We start from the raw sequence: 19114 nt of genomic DNA, 5'->3' as shown, positions 1-19114 counted from the left end.
TAGAAAATTCATAAAGGTTCTGCATCTTTTGTCTTCCTCCAGGTTCAATTTGCTTTGGGAACATGGGAGTTGCTATTTTAGAGGCTACTTTGCCTATTTGGATGATACAAACCATGTGCTCCCCAGAATGGCAACTTGGTAAGTCTTTAAAAGAAATAATTTTTATAGGAATTGGATAGTAATAAAATATGTTAATTTAGTCTTTAAATTTTACACTAAGATGCAAATTGTATAGATTTAAAATCAATTCAGGGGGACTTCAAAACCATTTGTGTGTTGGACTTGGTTTTTTAATTGCAAGCTGGAAACTGTTGTGGCCTGTGCACATCCTGCACAGCTGATCACAGATTCTGAGGATCGAGAGGTGGGTGTTGGTTGGTATCCTAGGCCAGTGTACTTGGCACCTGAGTCTGATAGCAAGAAGGTCAGAGAGGATGTAGGGTCAAAGGATGAAAGCTAACTAGGGCCTGTTGCACCTCCAGAGGTGCACATGAGTGACTCAGGAGAAGAGGAAGAGCTTCTTCTTGATGCCAGAGTATTCAGAAGTGTCGGAAAGCATGAGTGGCTGAACAAGTGAATAGATCTCTAGAACATTTGGTCACGCCTTTTGACTATTTAAGGGTGAGCATCATGACGAGCCAGTGCGGAAGTCAACATTTGAATATACCAGATGGATGTTGGTATCTGGTTCTTGGACTATTTATGTTGAATTACAAAGTTAGAAAGTGGAATCTTTGTCTCTGAGCTTCATGACAACTCAGAGTGGACCATGTTAATGAGAGATGGTTGATCAAAGAGAAGTATTTGGGAAGTTTGATTTACTGCTTGAGACACTAATGAACAGCTGAGACTGAATTGACTTATCTCTTGCTTTGCTGATATATTTTACACATTTAAACCTCCCTGCTACTAAACTATTAGAATTACATGCTTAAATCATATCAAATCCATGTGTATGAACTTATTTCTTGGGGACGCTCATCACTGGGACAGAACAGAAACTACTTCAAAAATAACGTATGGGTCAGGAGTAAATCTAGATTCATTTTAATTGTGTTTATTTAAATTTAAATTAAATTATTTAATTGAAATAGAAATATTTATCATAAAAAAGATGGTTTTAGAAAGTAGAAATTGTAAAGGAATTCTGGGATAGTTACTGTATTGTATCTTTGATGCATCAGTTTTGACTAAATTGGAGGAACCATAACTTTCTTCCTGTATGAAACAGGCTCAAAATGAGACCTGTTTGTGCAGGTTGGCTATTAGCCTCATCTGGACAGAAATTGTTATTATAAACTTCCAGTTTGGGCTGCAGCCTTGCCCAAACCCCAGTAATCTTTCTAATGCTTGTCTCTCAACTTTATTCCTAGTCTCATATTTGTCTGCCCTTTTCTTTCAGTGTCATCTTGGCAGCAGCACCTGTAGGCTCATGCGTGCTTGTGCATATGGATAATGCAGTATTAAATTAAAAAGGGGTCTTTCTTCATTCATCTATTAATGAAAACTGATACCACTGAGAGAGAAAGAGAAAGAAAAAGAAAAAGTGAAATCTAGGCCTATGACTATTGAAGAGTTCCTACTTATTAAAAAAAAAGGCTTCTTTAGAGGCAGAGGGTTGGTGACTCAGCATACAGCAATTATGTGCCATCACAGAGATAGAATAATGAGATTAAATAACTGTGTTGTTTTGTAAAAGGCACTGAAATTGAATTTATGGAGTACTAATGCTCTCAATGACACTTTCTGCCACAACAATTGAATTGCTGCCTTGGCCTAGCTGAGTGACTGAGGGTTGCTAATCAGTTTAAAGGCTGGCTAAAGCTAAGCAGCCAGGAGAAACTCTTGATACGATGGAGGGTCTTAGAGGATGACTTGCCACCTTCTTTATTCCTTTCTGGAAAAACAGCAAAGGAGAGATGGGTGAAGTTGTTATCAAGAGGATGGCAAGTATAGGGATTATGATGGTAAAGAGGTGCCCACTCTGAGACTGGAGACAACATCCATGCAAGACAAAACTCTCCACAATCTTTCTAGATCTGTACTCCCCTGGTTTTGTAATATTGTCTTATTATTTCTTTCCTATATCCATTCTCCTTATTTTTATATATGCTTTGCTCCATTTGTGCATGGCATCTTTGTTTTATCCTGAATGCCTTTGATAGAATCTAATTGATTTTCTTAAAAAAAAAATACAAAAAATAAATATGTGGATCCCCAAGTAGTAGGACTCTTAGCAGTTCCTCAGGTTATTAATAGAAGGAACATTTTGTGCAGTACATTAATCATCCAGAAATGAATGAATGAATGAATGAATGAATGAAAAAAATAAAATAAATAAATAAATAAACAAGTAAATAAATAAAAGAGGCATTTCATGACCTTGGAGAGCTCTAAAATGATAACTTGCATGCACAAGATATGGCAGAAATTTAAAGTGTTTACCATGCTGGAGTCTATCCTAGTTTGTTCTCCAAGGTGCTTCTCTCTTCCTGAATGGACCTGAGGTGGGGGAAATAGAGCAATGCTTTGATCTTGAGCCAAGTGGCACACATATTTGTTTATTTATTGATTTATAAAATAAAACTGTCCCTCGCACAGCAGTGACTCTGAGACAGAGTTTCTCAAATAGTGGGGCGGGCGCCCCTAGAGCAATACCAGGGGGCAAGTGACCCTGGGAAATGTGCTTTTTTGCCACAGGGATTAGGAGTTTTTTGCACCAAATAATAGCACACAGCACAGAGTAGGAGATATGAAGTGCATATAATCTTAAGATACACCACGGAAAAATATTTAACAGGGATGAAAGAGAAATGAGGAGAGAACCTGAGATAATGAGACAAATATTTATTTATTTATTGTTAGAGTTGAAAGGGACCATGAAGGCCATCGAGTTCAACCCCCTGCCCAAGCAAGAACCCTATAGTACACCAGTCAAGTGGCAGTTCAATCTTCTCTTAAAAATGTCCAGACTGTTGGAGTTCACAACGTCCGCTGGTAGGTTGTTCCATTGGTTGATCGCTCTGACCATCAGGAAGTTCCTCCTTATCTCCATGTTGAATCTCTCCTTGGTCAGCTTCCCGCCGTTGTTCCTCGTCCGGCCCTCTGGTGCCCTGAAGAATAAAGTGATCCCCTCCTCTCTGTGACATCCCCTCGTATACTTGTAGACTGCTATCATGTCCGCTCTGGCCCTCCTTTTCTCTAGGCTATCTATGCCCAGTTCCCTCAGCCTCTCTTCGTAAGTCTTGGTTTCCAATCCCTCATCTTGGTTGCTCATTTTTGCACCTTCTCCAGAGTTTCAATGTCTCTTTTGAAGTGTGGTGACCAGAACTGAATACAGTACTCCAGGTGTGGTCAGACCAGAACGTAGTAGAGTGGTATTAAGACTTCCCTGGTCTTGGAGTGTATTCCCCTGTTGATGCAGCTTAGGATTGTGTTGGCATTTTTAGCTGCTGCTGCACATTGATGGCTCATGTTTAGTTGATTGTCCACCAAGACTCCGAGGTCTCTTTCGCATTCGCTACTGCTAAGAGCGGTTTCTCCCAGGTTGTATGTGTGTCCAGGGTTTTTTCTGCCTAGGTGAAGGACTTTGCTCTTGTCGATGTTAAACATCATTTTGTTGGTGTGGGCCCACTGTGTTAGTCTGTCTAGGTCTTTCTGTAATTTGAGCCTGTCTTCTAGGGCAGTGTTTCCAAACCAGTGTGCCACGGCACACTAGTGTGCTGCGGGACATGGTCAGGTGTGCCGCGAGCCCGGCCCGGCTGGAGCTTCCCTGGCGGTGATGGCAAGTGAGCTTTTGGGGCCCGGTGGGAGGGCGCCGGCCACTGTGTGCCCGCACAGCCATTAGGAACCCCCTCCCCCGGCAGAAATTTTTGAAGTGGCGCAAAGCCACGCAGTCCTGAATCGCTCCCTTCTCCGGCCAGCAAAGTCGCTGCCTAAAAAAGCGCCGCATTTAAAGCGAGCGATCCGGGACTGCCTGGCTTTGCGCCATGATGACAACAACGGCGCCATGGTGGCCTTCAAGCACCGCCCTTCGTGGCGGCCAACCACCCGTTCCTCAGGTAGATGTCTGGCACGCTACCAGGAGGCGGAGGCGGCGCGTGGCCAGGCGCTGAGCTCCATGGACACCTGAGAGGGTGAAGGGGTGAACGTGGCTGCTGCCTCTTAGGCGGAGGCGAAGGCGATGGCGGAGTCTGCGCTGGGGCCATGCAGGGACGCTGATCCAGGGGGCCGCGGACTGGCAAGCCGCCCTCCACTCTCTCTCCGCTCTCCCTCTCTCTTTCTCTCTCTGTTGCCGGCGTGGTGCACGAGAGAGAAAGAGAGAGAGAAAAAGGAGAGAGAGTAAGAGAGAGAGAGAGAGAAAGCAAGGGAGAGAAAGAGAGAAAGAGTGTGTGTGTGAGAGAGAGGAAGAGAGAGAGAGAAAGAAAGAGAAAGAAAGAAAGCAAGAGAGAGAGAAAAAGAGAGAAGGAAAGTAAGAGAGAGAAAGAGAGAGAAAGCGAGAGAGAGAGAAAGCAAGAAAGAGAGGAAGAGAGAGAGAAAGAAAGAGAAAAAAAGCAAGAAAGAGAGAGAAAAAGAGAGAAAGAGAGAAGGAAAGTAAGAGAGAGAAAGAGAGAGAAAGCAAGAGAGAGAGAGAAAGCAAGGGAGAGATAAAGAAAGCAAGAAATAGAGAAAGGGAGGAAAAGAGAGAGAGAAAGAAAGAGAAAGAAAGAAAGCAAGAGAGAGAGAAAAAGAGAGAAGGAAAGTAAGAGAGAGAAAGAGAGAGAAACAAGAGAGAGAGAGAAAGCAAGAAAGAGGAAGAGAGAGAGAAAGAAAGAGAAAGAAAGCAAGAAAGAGAGAGAAAAAGAGAGAAAGAGAGAAGGAAAGTAAGAGAGAGAAAGAGAGAGAAAGCAAGAGAGAGAGAGAGAAAGCAAGGGAGAGATAAAGCAAGAAATAGAGAAAGGGAGGAAGAGAGAGAGAAAGAGAAAGAAAGCAAGAGAGAAAGAGAGAAGGAAAGCAAGAGAGAGAGAAAGAGAGAGAAAGAAAGAGAGAAAGAAAGCAAGAGAGAGAAAGCAAAAGAGAAAGAGAAGGAAAGCAAGAGAGAGAGAAAGCAAGAGTGAGAAAGAGAGAATAAAAGAGAGATAGCAAGAGAGAAAGAGAAAGAGAGAGAGAGAAAGCAAGAAAGAAAGAGGAAAGGAGGGAGAAAGAGCAAAAAAGAGAGGAAGAAAGAAGGAAAGAGGGATGGAGAGAGAAGGGGAAAGAAAGAGGGAGAGAGAGAGAAATAGGGCAAAAGGGAGGAAAAGAGGGGGGTTTTGTCCAAACTTTTTTTAGCCCCCCCCCCGCTCACCGTTCCCCAGGATTTTGTAAATGTGAATAATGTGCCGCGGCTCAAAAAAGGTTGGGAAACACTGTTCTAGGGTATTGGCTGCCCCCGCCAACTTGGTGTCATCTGCGATTTTGATCAGTTGCCCTTCTATTCCCTCATCCAAGTCGTTGATGAAAATGTCGAAGAGCACAGGGCCCAGGACGGAACCCTGTGGTATCCCACTGTCTACGTTCTTCCATGTGAATTTGGAACCACTGAGGACAACTCGTTGGATGCGGTTGCTCAGCCAGCTATTGATTCATCTGCATGTGTTGTAGTCTACTCCACTTTTTTCTAATTTGTTGATTAGGAGATGGTGGTCGACTTTGTCGAAAGCTTTGCTGAAGTCTAAATATATGAGGTCCACCATGTTGCGCTGGTCTACTGATTTGGTTATGGTGTTGAAAAAGGATATGAGATTGGTTTGGCATGATTTGTTTCTGACAAACCTGTGTTGGCTGTTGGATATTATTTTGTTTGTTTCCAGGTAGTGGCAAAGCTGTTTTTTTTTATTATTTTCAGTATTATTTTCAGTATTTTTCCAGGTATTGAAGTCAGGCTAATAGGTCTGTAGTTGCTTGGATCCATCTTTTCCCCCTTTTTTTGGATGGGAACTACGTCTGCTCATTTCCAGTCTTTTGGTAGGTCTCCAGTGGCCCAAGATTTTTGGTAGATAAGGAGAAGAGGTTCCACTATGGTTTCTGCCAGTTCTTTTAGGACTCTGGGGTGGAGTCCATCAGGTCCCGGTGATTTGTACTCATTAAGCTCCCTCAAGTAGTCCCTAATGGTAGCTTTGTCTGTGTTGAATTCGGTTCCGGGGCTGTTATTTGCAGTTAGGTTGTAGGTTGGTTGGTTGGTAGTTCCTTTATGTGTGAAGATTGATGTAAAGTAGGCATTGAGCAGCTGTGCTTTGTCTCTGTTGTTGGTGATTTCGTTACCATCTTTGTTTTTTAGTATGGTGACTGTTTCCTTGATTTTTTTCTTGTTGTTTATGTGGTGGAAGAAGCTTTTTTTGTTGTCGTTAATTTTCATTGCGAGGTGCTGTTCGTGTTGAGCTTTTGCTGTTCTTATGTTTTGTTTGCAGGTTCTGGCTGTTTGCTGATATTCCATCTTGGTTATGAGTCCTTCTTTCCATTTATTATGTTTGGCTTTTTTTCTTTTACATTGTCTGCGAGGTCCTTGTTTAGCCATGCTGGTTTCATTTTAGTTTTTCTGCTTTTCTTTTTCGTGGGGATTGAATTGTTTTGGGCCTCAACGATAGTGTTTTTTAGGGTTTCCCAGGCATCCTGTGTGGATTTACTATTAAGAAGTTCCTTCCAGGGTTTATTCTTCAGGTTTGCTCTGAGATTGTTAAAGTCCGCTTTTCTGAAGTCTGGGACTGTAGTCGAGTTGGGTGTTGTAGTTAGTGATTGCACAATGTTGAATTTTAGGATGGTATGGTCACTCTCACCTAGCGTCCCTTCTCCTTCTATTCCCTCAATCATTTCTTCCCTGTTTGTTAAAATTAGGTCTAGTATTGCAGTCCCTCTGGTTGCTGTTTCCACTTTTTGAGTTAGAAAGTTATCGGCGAGGCTGGTGAGAAATCTGTCAGACTTTCCACTTGGTGCTGAGTTTGTTTTCCAGTTATTGTTGGGGTAGTTAAAGTCCCCCATTATTATTGTGCTGTGCTTGTTGCATATTGCTGATAGTTGGGTTGTAAAGAGGTTGTCCATTGTATCTGTTTGGTTTGGGGGCCTGTAGTAAACTCCAATTGTAATGTTGTCCTTTTTTCTTTTATGTTAACCCATATGGTTTCAAGGGGGTTATCTTCTTTGGATTGATATAGCTCAGTGGCGGTGTAGTGGTCTTTTATGTATAGTGCAACTCCACCTCCTTTCTTGTTTGACCTGTTTTTCTTGAAGAGATTGTAGCCCTTTATCTGTGTGTTCCAGTCATGTGATTCGTCCCACCATGTTTCTGTAATACCAATTAGATCGTATTGGCCCTCGTGCATTAGTATTTCTAGTTCGCCTTGTTTGTTCCCCAGGCTTTGTGCATTAGTGTACAGGCATTTTAGGTGTTTGTGTCTGATTCTGGGTCTCCTGAAAGCACTGACAGACAGCAGCCAGTGCTTCCAGGTGTGCAGCTCTGGTAAAAAAATCTCAGATGCATTTTGTTCAGTGAAAATGTGCTGAATATTGCAAACAATCGTCTTGGTGGAGAGTTGGCGGGGGAGGTGTGAAATGTTTACTTCTTCGGGGGGGGGGGAGAGCTAACAGAAAATAATTGAGAAACACTGCTCTAAGTGATGTACCCAGATTAAGACCATAATCCATGTCACAGTGATTAAAACAACAATAACAAAGACACATCACCAATAAAAACTCTCGCCCCTTTTCCTCCACTTCTCATTGTTTCTTGCATAGATGTCCAAATCCCTGCTTGTCACCAGATTCACTGAGTGACCCTGAGCTACATTTAGTCAATTCTAATCTACCAAGTAAAGATGAAGATAAAATGAAAATTGAACCAGGATGTATTTCATGGAGAAAGGAAAGCCTTAACATATATTAGTTTTGCTTAACAATTGAAACATCAATTAATGAGATCCAAATATAATGCTATTTAGAGCAGACTCACTGAAAAAAACCCTCTTTCTAATGGTATCTCCACATGGTTCAGATTATGTTTTCCTCCCCAACGGATGGGGAAGTTAGAAATTGCACTCCAACCTCATCTCAGCTATAAAAGAATCATATTTCATCTCATATTCAAGGATCTCCAATCCACAATGATAAATCTTAGAAAAGTTTCGTTTGTTTAATTAAAAAACCTTTTAATTATATACTTCAATATGAAATATAAATACATTGAAAAGATATGCTGTAAAATCAGGTTGACACTATTGGCTGACATTTACACACTGAGTTGTTTTGAAGAACTATGCGTTTTTTAAAAAAATTGCTCAACCTGCTGTTTCTTAGCAAAATGAAAAGAATGTAAATTTCCCCAGAGGACCTGCAAAACAAATAAAAAATCTATAGGAAATTAAAATCAATAGCTGAGTTTCTATAAACCCATTCTGTCATTTCCAGGCAAACAGAGATGCTTGCTGGTGATAACATCTGTCATCTCCAAGAGAATAAATTAATGATAAGCAACAGCCTGTCAAATATTTGATTTTGGTTCAACTATAACTGCAAAGCAAATTATTCTTTGGTTGGTGCAGCATGTAAAGTAGAAACGAGGAGGAAGTGATGGACTTAATATACAGAGTAGGTCAATGCCTGCAAGGACCTGACCATGAAATTTGTTTTGAATACAAAGGATTTTAATGAAGCACTAGATAAATTTTGCAGTTTAACCAGGAAGTAGCTATCCCTTAGCAACTGGATGCTGTCTCTAAAGGTTGAGTTGAATTATCATGCTTAATATCTTTTATTAGAACTGAGCTCCATACATAGTTTACTTTCAATTGAACATTGAATTTCTTTATAGGACAACCTGTACTGACACTCTGGTTCCTTATTTTTGTTCAAGAATGTGTCTTTTGTATTCAACTGATTTGTGTACTCACAAATACACACTTACACAATAGGATTCTAAGCAAAGGCTCAAGGGGGACTTGGAAATGCTGTGATGCCTTCCTTTCAGATGGTTTTCTTTTGTTTTACAGGAATAGCTTTTCTGCCTGCCAGTATATCTTATCTAATTGGGACCAATCTTTTTGGGATACTGGCCAATAAAATGGGGCGGTAAGTAGAGAAGTTAAAAAGATTTTTGAATGTTGAAGTATTGTAAACTATTGTTGCCTCTTTGATGGTGTTGTCATAGAGAAAGGAGTGAATCTTGGGAGTGTTTCCTTTGTGACATACAGGAGAAAAAAATTCAGGATTTAAATTCTATATCTATCTATCTATCTATCTATCTATCTATCTATCTATCTATCTATCTATCTATCTACCTCTATTATTTTCATCCATCCCTACATAACCCATTTCCTTATCTGTCCACCCATTCCTTATTTATCTATCCTGCATTATTTAGCTTGCCTTCAGTAAAAGATCTACCTATCTACCTATTGGTTAGAATTCCACATAAATTTATTGCAGCTATTTTAGGACACTTCTGACATGGGAATCTATTGCTAATTTCTGTAAAGAAAGATCCCAGTATTGATGGCTTTATTGAATTTTCCTTCAAAACATTTGATATTGTTTGTTCATTACTTTTCTTGGCAGTTGGCTGTCTTCATTGATTGGGATGATGGTCATAGGAATCAGCCTCCTCTGTGTGAGTATGACAACATATAACCCAAAAATTGAAAAAATGGAAAAACCAAGCAAAAAGTCTTAATTCCAGCTTAATATCTGCCAACATTGTTGCAGGTAGCACAGGAATTTCAAAAAGGATATGGAAGTGGCAGCCTGCATCCTAACAGAATTTTATGAGAAAAGATATATACTAGTCAACAATGGCAAAACATGGGAAAATTGAATAGTGGAGGAAAAAATTATCTCACTCTTTCACCTATTTCTTGTGATTTTCCCATCCTATGCCACTAGGTCTTATCTGCACCTTCATGGTTCTAGTCTAGTGAACTCCTTCAAATTAACTAGAATCTGACCTGGTTAGGACATAAACGTAGCTAAGCAATAATGTTTTATTCTGCTTAGTGTCTTAAGCGACTCTACTCATTGGTTTAGAAAACATGATTTATCGTGTACTGCAGTTAGTTTTATTAAACCATAACAAATCATATCTTGGTTGATATGCCAGGAGATCCTCAGGACTGATAGAAAAGTACATGTTGAGGGTTTTCTAAAAGGTTTTAAGGATCGAAGCTGGCTTAACCTCAATCTGTCTAATGATGGATGTGGCATCAATATTTCTGCTGCCAGAGTTCTGACTGAGGAACCTAAGCAAGCAAGCAGTGTTGAGACAATCTAATGCAAAACTTTATTGACTATATCTTTTCAGCACTGATTGCAACCAAAAGCAGCTCTACTTCATTCCCATGGTTTAGCATAATTAAAGAATAGTTTCTTCCCTCCCCCTCATTAGTGCAGGTCATATTTTCCAATTAGACATCTAGATATTATTATGGAAACCTGTTCAGGTCCTTGCTGACCATCTGGTTAGATGAGTTTGGTTCCCAAAAGACAATTCCTGTTTCCTGAAACTGGTATTCCAAACCTTGTCTTCCCTTCCCACTGGTTCCGTGGCAAGCTGACAAGCAATAAAGGGCTACCAAAATGTTTACAACCACACCATGGGTGTGGCTTATGCAGGATGCCCTGCATTTTCTTTCAACATATTTCAGTGCAAATTGGGTACTCTGGGGTGGAGCTCCATTTTTGCTACCCCACTGCGTTCCCCCCCATCCAGGCAGTAGCCCACCTCTGCTGAGAAGTAAAAATAATCACACTTTGAAACCACCCTTAGCATGTGGAGGGTATCTGGAAAATAGTAAACACTATCAATGACATCAGGGCTCCCACTAGGAAGGGGACCTGGGTTTTGGAGGATACTTTTCATGGAATCTCCTTATGAAATGGTTTGCCTTCATATTCTGAGTTTTAATTCACCCTGCTTCTGACATTGGGCAATCCTTCCATTGTACTAAGTACTGGAGGTTTCCCTTATATAGCCTGGAATCCAATGTTCATTTGACTTCATAATACTTGTCACCTCCCACTATGATGGTACCTGGAGCCTCTTTTGCCACTGGCCATAGCCAGGATTCCACCACTGGTTTAAGCAGATTATAATGAAATACTGGATCCACTTTTCACAATATCTGGGGTAGTTTGAACTCCACTATGACTGGGTTTATGACTTTTGCAATAGGGAAAGGCCCTGTGTATTTCAGTCCTAGCTTTTTACAGGGTAGTCTTACCTTTTGATACTTTGTAGACAGATACTTTCCCCCCTCTTTGGAATGTTCCCTGGGGTGATCACATCTTATCTGCCTCATTCTAATTCTGGCTAATGCCTTATTCACATTTCTACAGTCATATTGGGGAGAGTCTACCCATTCAGTTAAGCTTACTGACAGGGGGGGGGGAGGGTTCCCTAGCCTAGGGTATTCTGGCATGGGCACAAATTCTACCCCCATTGCTTCCTTAAAATGGGTAAATCCCCTAAATAATGTATGGAATTATTGTAGAACACCTCAGCAAATAGCAGGATTCTCTGACCAGCTATATTGCTGATAGTTGACATAGCAATGCAGATATTGTTTCATCATTATATTAGTATGCTCTGCAGCCCTGTTAGTGCTCAGATAAAAAGCTGAGCTAAGTCCTTGAGGTGTCCTTGGCTGTTTGACGAACTCCCTCCAAAATTTGACTGTGAATTGGACCCCCTGATCCAAAATGATTTTTTTCAGCACTCCATGTAGTCAGTAGATGTGCTGGATGAACATCTTAGCCAATTTCTGGCTGATGGGAGGCTTGGGCAAGTTATGAAATGACCCCCTACCAATGAGCCATCCACTTGCTCAAACTTCATAGGGTGGCATAGCCTTCTCACTCATAACTCCACCCTCTGCACTGTCTGCAAACTGATTAAACATTAGATGCACCCTGGATTCATGAGCGCTTTCACTTCTCCCTGGGTTCCCAATTTGGGTGCTATGATTCTCATAGGGACTTACCATTGGATTATCCTCCCTTTTATTGTCAACTCTCATAAAGGTTAAGCTAATGCTATTCCTTGATCAAAGTTCCATCCTCTTTGCTGCTAGGGGAAGAGACCCACACCTTTCTTTTTGGTTTTCTTTCTCAGAGGCAGGGCTGGGGCTTTCAAAGCCACCTTGGTGGCCAGTGTCAAGTCCACAGTCACTCGGTAGCCTTCCTGACCACATCAGAAGCACAAGCTGGATTTGTGCCTTGGGGCCTCCAGGGGGTTGGTGTTGATATAGATGGGGGTCTCCTTCCCAATGAGGTGTCACTTCTGACTCTTTTTTGGCCAGCTTTCACTCCCCATGCCTCTTGTATTATTTTATATCGAGCTCCACTACTGTTGCCAGTCTATACCAGGTGGATATTCCCCAGGGTAAGCAATTCCAGATTCAAGCCCATCTCTAAAATGTTAGAAAAGCAGCTGCTCCAACCAGTGCTTCGGTTTCCCTGCAATTCTCTGGAACTCATGAATACTTTGCTATCTGTTGTTTCTCTTGCCTGATGGTTTGCATTTCCTATTCTGCCCACCAGATTTGGGTGTCATCCTCAAATTTGGCTCTGAGCTCCACTAATTTTGATGCCCCTTTGTCATGGAGCTCCATCACCCAATCTGGTGCACCCCCCCTCGAAGTTAGTGACAATGGTGTTTATCATTGTTACCTTGTCGGGGTAGGCCAGGACTGACTGACTGACTGACTTATTTATTTATTTATTGGATTTGTATACCGACCTTCTCCGAGGACTCAGGGTGGCTCACAACATATGAGAACAACATAATATAAATCTAATAAATAATAATAATAATAATAATAATAACAACAACAACAACAACAGTACATCTAAAAATCCAATTAATATGGCTAAAAAGATTTAAAAACTCTAATATAATTAAAAAAACCATCACCATTCACTCAACCAAACATAATAATGGCCCCTAGCCTGGCAGTATAAATGGGTCTTTAAACTTTTATGGAAGGTGAGGAGGGTGGTGGCAGTGCAAATCTCTGGGGGGAGCTGATTCCAGAGGGCCGAGGCCTACACAGAGAAGGCTGTTCCCCTAGGCCCCATCAAATGACATTGTCTGGTTGACGGGACCCTGGGAAGGCCGACTCTGTGGGACCTGACCGGGCGCTGGGATTCATGCAGCAGAAGGCACTCTTGGAGGTGATCTGGCCCACACCATGTAGGGCTTTGTAGGTGATAACCAACATTGAATTGTGTTCGGAAACTAATCAGCAACTAATACAGTCTGCAGAGTGTTGGTGAAATATGGATATGCCTTGGAAGGCCCATAACCGCTTGTGTGGCTGCATTTAGGACGATTTCCGAAAACTCTTCAAAGGTAGCCCCATGTAGAGAGCATTGCAGTAGTCGAATCTCAAGGTGACAAGGGCATTAGTGACCATGAGCAAAGACTCCCTGTCCAAATAGGGCCATAACTGGTGCACCTGGTGAACCTGGGCAAATGCCCCCTCGCCACAGCCAAAAGATGGTGTTCTAAAGTCAGCTGTGGATTGAGGAGGACACTCTCTAAGGGTGTCAGCAATTCCCCCCCCCCCAGGGTAATGGACAGACAGACGGACGTGTCCTTGCGAGGCAATACCTACAGCCACTCTGTCTTGTTTGGATTGAGCTTGAGCCTGTTGGCACTCATCCAGACCCTGACAGCCTTCAGACACTGGCACATTACTTCCACTGCTTCACTGAATGGACACGGGGTGGAGATGTATAGCATACTGATGGTAACTCACCCTATGCCCTTGGATGATGTCACTCAGCAGTTTCATGTAGCTATTAAACAGCAGGGGGGAGAGGACTGACCCCACAAGATAGGGACCTAGGAGTCGACCTTGACCCCCCCACTAACACTGACTGTGACTGACCAGTTGGCGCAGAAGGATACCATGGTTGATGGTATCAAAAGCCGTTGAGAGGTCAAAGAGCACTAGGACAGAGGATAAACCCCTATCCCGGGCCCACCAGAGAGCATTCATCAGCACGACTAAAGCAGTTTCCATGCTGTATGTAGCCTGGTCTGAATCCTGACTGTCGAGGGCCTAGATAATCGGCTTCTTCCAAGGACCATTGGAACTGGAGTGACACCATCTTCTCAATAACCTTCCCATAAAGGTAAGGTTGGAGACAGAACGATAGTTGTTAAATACAGCTAGGTCCAGGGAAGGCTTCTTGAGGAGGGGGTGCACAGGTACCTCCTTGTAGGGAGCTAAGAAGGACCCCTCCCTCAAAGAAGAATTGTTAATCTCTTGGACACAGTTCTGTGTCACCTCCCTGCTGGCCAAAACCAGCCAGGAGGGACATGGGTCCAATAAATAGGTGGTGGAACTCACAACTCCAAGGACCTTGTCCACTTCATCAGGTGTCACAAGGTCAAACTCCCTCCAAACAGATGGACTAAGATGAGCCCCTGTCCCAACTGGAGTCAAAGTCAGTTTGGATCTGAGCGATTTTATCTGCGAAAAACTTTATTAAAGTCCTCAGCACTACCCTGCAAGGTTTCGTCAACTCCCCCCCTGGTTAAGGAGGGAACGAGTCACCTTAAACAGGGCAGCTGGGCAAGATTCTGCAGATGCAATCAGGGCGACGTAGGCACACCTTGCCAACCTGATCACTTCTTTGTAATACTACTACTACTACTACTACTACTACTAATAATAATAATAATAATAATAATTTATTAGACTTGTATGCCACCCCTCTCCGAAGACTCATAAATCTCCATATGAGCAACAAGTGTTTGGTCAGATTTGGATCTGCTTTTCCTCCAATGCTTCTCTAGACCTCTCTAGACCTCCCCTTTGAAAACCTTCTGGATCCATCAGGCCTCTGGGGTGGAACCTCCTAATCAGTTCCGCCTACCTGTGGGGGAGGAATGGAGCCTTAAAATCAAGCCACAATCAATATTTCATCTAAGGTGCGCAGCTGCGTGGCCGCACACACAAAAACAACCCCCCCGCGCAGCCTTTTCCAAGGCCGCGCACAACGGAGCCAGGCATTGGAGTTGGGGGCAGGAGTCAAGAAAGTGCAGAGGCCGGTGAAGGTTTTTCTTGTTTTGAATGTTGCACGCGTGCTCCCCATCCCCCTGCCAGCCCGCCGGAGGGGGGGCGGATTCATGCCCTGTGCGCTGCCAGCGCCGGCCCGATGATCGTGGGAGAGAGAGAGAGAAAGAGAGGGAGAGAGAGAGAGTGAGAAAAATAGAGAGAGTGAGAAAGGGAAAGAGAAAGAGAAAGAAAGAAAGAAAGAAAGAAAGAGAGATAAGAAAGAGAAAAAGAGAGGAAGGAAGGAGGGAAGGAAGGATAAAAATGGAGGGAACAAGGAAGGAAGGAAGGAAGGAAGGAAGGAAGGAAGGAAGGAAGGAAGGAAGGAAGGAAGGAATAATGAAATGACTGTAGGGACAGAGGAATGAAGGACTTTTTTTGGGGGGGTAAATTTTTTAAGATTTTTCTCTCAACATACATTCAAATAATACAGTGTACTATCTATTTTTCCATGAACAGTATTTTGTTAGTAACTAATATCAATCATCAAAAAAGTTGCAAAAGCTTTTTTCTAATGTTGTCATCCATGTACATACTTTTCCTTTAATTAAATTCCCTGCTTAATGTTCCTTCAAAAAGTGCAACACCAATTATATTTCTAACTTATTAACCATTATGCCAAAGTGCTTCCTTCTTTCTTTATACATTTTTCTATAAACCAAGAAAACCTTGTATAGCCAATCAGATATTAACAAACGAAAATTAAAAACAAAACATAAACATATACAAATTTCAGACTTCTCCCTCCCTCTAAATAATACATTTACCTAATCCAAAATTTAAAAATTATTTCAACCCATCTAACATTTAGCCAATTAATACTTATCTACATTTCTTACTTAATTATTAATCTTAAATTTCAATTTGAGAAAAGAAAAAAAGGGGGGAAATTCTAAATATTCTCTATTTTCAATCAAGTAAAAATCATTAATATCATTAATCTCCCCAACAATTCTAAATTCAATTCCATTTATGCATTAATCCTTTGAGCGCCGCTTTGAGCACCGCTTCCCAGCTGACAGAGGAACCCAGCGAGCAGAGGAGTTCAGCGGGGTGCGGAAGAGCGCGCGGCTGCCTCCCAGCTGATTGGGGAGAGCCGGCGGCCTCAGAGCAGAGACCCGAAGGCCTGGAGCAGTCTGCAAAGGCAGGAAAGGCCTTAAATGAACAGTTGGAATGCTGCCCGCCATTTTGAATTTTCGGGCGAGGCCTCCCGCCAATTACAGGGGATGTTCCTTCCTTGTAAAAGCTCCACCCCTCTGTTTTTCTTGGGTGAATCATCATCAGGACAGCACAAGGCCAATCAAAATCCTCTACTTGGGGCTGGTATAACCCCAGCCAATCATGACAGTCCTTGTTACTCTGGGTAACTCCCAGATAAGTGCCTTGTGGGTTGTAACAAAAAAAAAGTGCACTGTGAGTCAGCATTTGCCGGTAAGGAGGAAATTTTCTCAATGAGCTACCCCAATAACCCCATTAGCAAATTGATTGCAACTGGGACTACTCTTGATCACAATATGGCTGAGCTCCCTAAATCTATACCCCCAGAGACAGCCAGCTCTGCAGCCTCCAACACAAAAACCAAGGAGAAATCTCACTCCTCAAGATCCAAATCCAAGAGCACACAATCTTCTACTGCTCTAAAAGATGCAGAAAAAAGAATTAAAGCCTTGGAAAGTCAGCTGGAAATATCTCATAGGCAGAACTCTCAGACCTCTCCCTACCAGACTAATTCTACTATACCAACAGGCAGGTAATGGGCTTGAGAGCCTCCCCCACTCCACAGACTCTCCCAGAGGGATTGGGTGCAGCCACAGATATGGACTGGTCACCAGACCGCCCTGGTACACAAGCTGGAGGGACTCAAAGGTCAGAATTTGCCATCCCAGCCCCGCCAGCCTGGCCACAAGCACCATCAGCCACATTTACTTCAATGGCTGCAGGTCTTTGGTCATCACCTGATACATGGCATCATCTGTTGCCATCCATACAGGACATGATAGCCTCAGCATATTCTCAAGGCACAGTGGTGGGAGCACAACAAAACCCAGCACCACCCCCTCCAGCCCAACCACATAGGGACATCTGGTCATTACCAGCTCCACTGTCCCCAAGACAGGAGTCTTTCCATGAGGACCTTGAACTGTGTGACCCGGCCTCAGAACTGGAGGAGGAGCTATCGGAGGATGAGATCCCTCCTCCAGAGCCTCTAACTTTCACAGGTCTAATTGGGCCATCATTTTTTTGCATCCTGCTTAATAAAGCTAAGAGACCGTAGCCTTGGGGACAGCTGATACATCATCAGGCCCTACAACTGGTGCTCAAGCAGCTACCCATTTGTTCACTGAGCCTCAAAAAGACTCAGATCACATTCCGTCCTCGCCGCTGTTCCTGGACAATGTCAAATGCTCATGGGAACACCCAACAGCGGCAATGGGCCCGACAGCATCTGAACGCAGGTTTTACACCTTCGATCCAGAGATAGAAACAGCACTTCAGTTCCCGGCTGCATCAGTTGCAAGTCTGGTGTCAAATGCTTTAGTACCGTCCGAACTAGATGATGGACTGAAGCCAGATGATAGAAGGGCTGAATCGCTGATTAAAAAATCTCACCAAATGGCGGCTTGGTCGCTTAGGGCTGCCTCAGCCTCATCATTCTTTAATAGAGCATCGATTCTGTGGCTGCAGGAGATGCTCACAAAGTTAGGCCCTCATGAGGGCCGTCTCAGACAAGATATCAACAAATTACTAGCAGCAGTGGAATTCTCAGCTGATGCTACCCTGTCTGCAGCCAGATTTTCCTCGAGAGGTCTAGCAGCGACCCTTTAATCTCACCGATTAGTTTGGCTACGTTCTTGGCAGATGGACGCCAAGTCCAAGTGGCGCTTAGCAATGTTCCCTCTATTTTTTTGGGGGTGTGGGCAGAAAAGTATAGTGTATAATGTGTAGTGTAAAAGTAAGTAAATAAATAAATAAATAAATAAATAAATAAATAAATAAATAAATAAATAAATAAATAAATAAATAAATAAATAAGAAAAAAAATTCTGGGTACCTCTCCTATCTCTCCCCCTTTTCTCTCTCATTTGTTTCTAATTTCTCCCTCTTCCTCCCTTTTTCTCTCATTCCTTCCCTCTCTCACTTCTCCTCTCTTTTTCCATCCCTGCCTCTTCCCCCCTTGTGTGTGAACTCTTGAACCATTTCCCAAAACAGGTGAGGGCTGGGTTTTTTTTTTCTCTGTTATTATTTGGGTGCTTTTTACCATATGCTTTAAATCAAGAGTCACTTCTCTCTCTCTTTTGTTTCTCTCTCTTTCCTCTCATTCTCTGCCTCAATCATTTTCTCATTTCTCTATTTTATTTCCCTTTTTGCTCTCTTCTCTTCTCTCTCTCTCTCTCTCTTGCTTTCTTTCTCCCTGCCTCCTCTTGCCCCCACTTTCTCTCTCCCCCTCTTTCTTTCCCCCCTCTTTCCCCCTCTTTCTCTCTCTCCCCTCTTTCTCTCCCCCCTTTCTCTCTTTCCCTCTTTCTCTCTCCCCCCTCTTTCTCTCTCCCCCCTCTTGCCCCCTCTTTCTCTCTCTCCCCTCTTTCTCTCTCCACCTCTTGGCCCCTCTTTCTCTCTCCCCATCTTTTTCTCTCCCCACTCTTGCCCCCTTTCTCCCCCCCTCTTGCCCCCTCTTTCTCTCTCCCCCCTCTTCCTACTTGTTTGATGGTGGCCGGGTCCATGTTCTTGATGTGGGCTGCCGCCGTCTCATACCGGGATTGGGTGGTGAAGGGGATCCGGCGGTGGTGGGAAGCCCCCAGCGCAGCGGCGGGGGAGGAAGTGAAGCTCATGGATGGGCCTGGCAGCCCCTGCCGCCATCTACTCCACCCTGCGCTTTGGCCGCACTGGGGTGGAGTAGGCCGAGGCCGGGCCTGTCACCCCCAGCTCCAAGGGGCAGCCTCAGGGCGGCGGCGGGGGAAGAGGCAAAGCCGGCTGCCTGGGGAAGCGGCGTGTTTGAAAAGTGTGCCGCTTTTCTGGGCGCAGGCCTTGACATCAGCTCAAAGCCCCGCAGAGCT

General features: G+C 43.3%; 1 protein-coding gene across 1 annotated transcript in view; it reads left to right on the top strand.

The window, feature by feature from the left end:
- The window catches only part of SLC18A1 (solute carrier family 18 member A1), a 47987-nt gene that overhangs the window by 17939 nt on the left and 10934 nt on the right, over positions 1 to 19114 (top strand). The window contains exons 9-11 of the mRNA XM_070765541.1: positions 43 to 138; positions 8997 to 9075; positions 9562 to 9613. Of these exons, the coding sequence (XP_070621642.1) occupies positions 43 to 138; positions 8997 to 9075; positions 9562 to 9613 (227 nt within the window). The remainder of the gene's footprint in view (positions 1 to 42; positions 139 to 8996; positions 9076 to 9561; positions 9614 to 19114) is intronic.

Source organism: Erythrolamprus reginae, chromosome 12 (assembly GCF_031021105.1).
Source record: "Erythrolamprus reginae isolate rEryReg1 chromosome 12, rEryReg1.hap1, whole genome shotgun sequence".
NCBI lineage: Eukaryota > Metazoa > Chordata > Lepidosauria > Squamata > Dipsadidae > Erythrolamprus > Erythrolamprus reginae.
The sequence above is the reverse complement of the archived record's forward strand: the minus strand, read 5'-3'. Positions and strand labels throughout refer to the sequence as shown.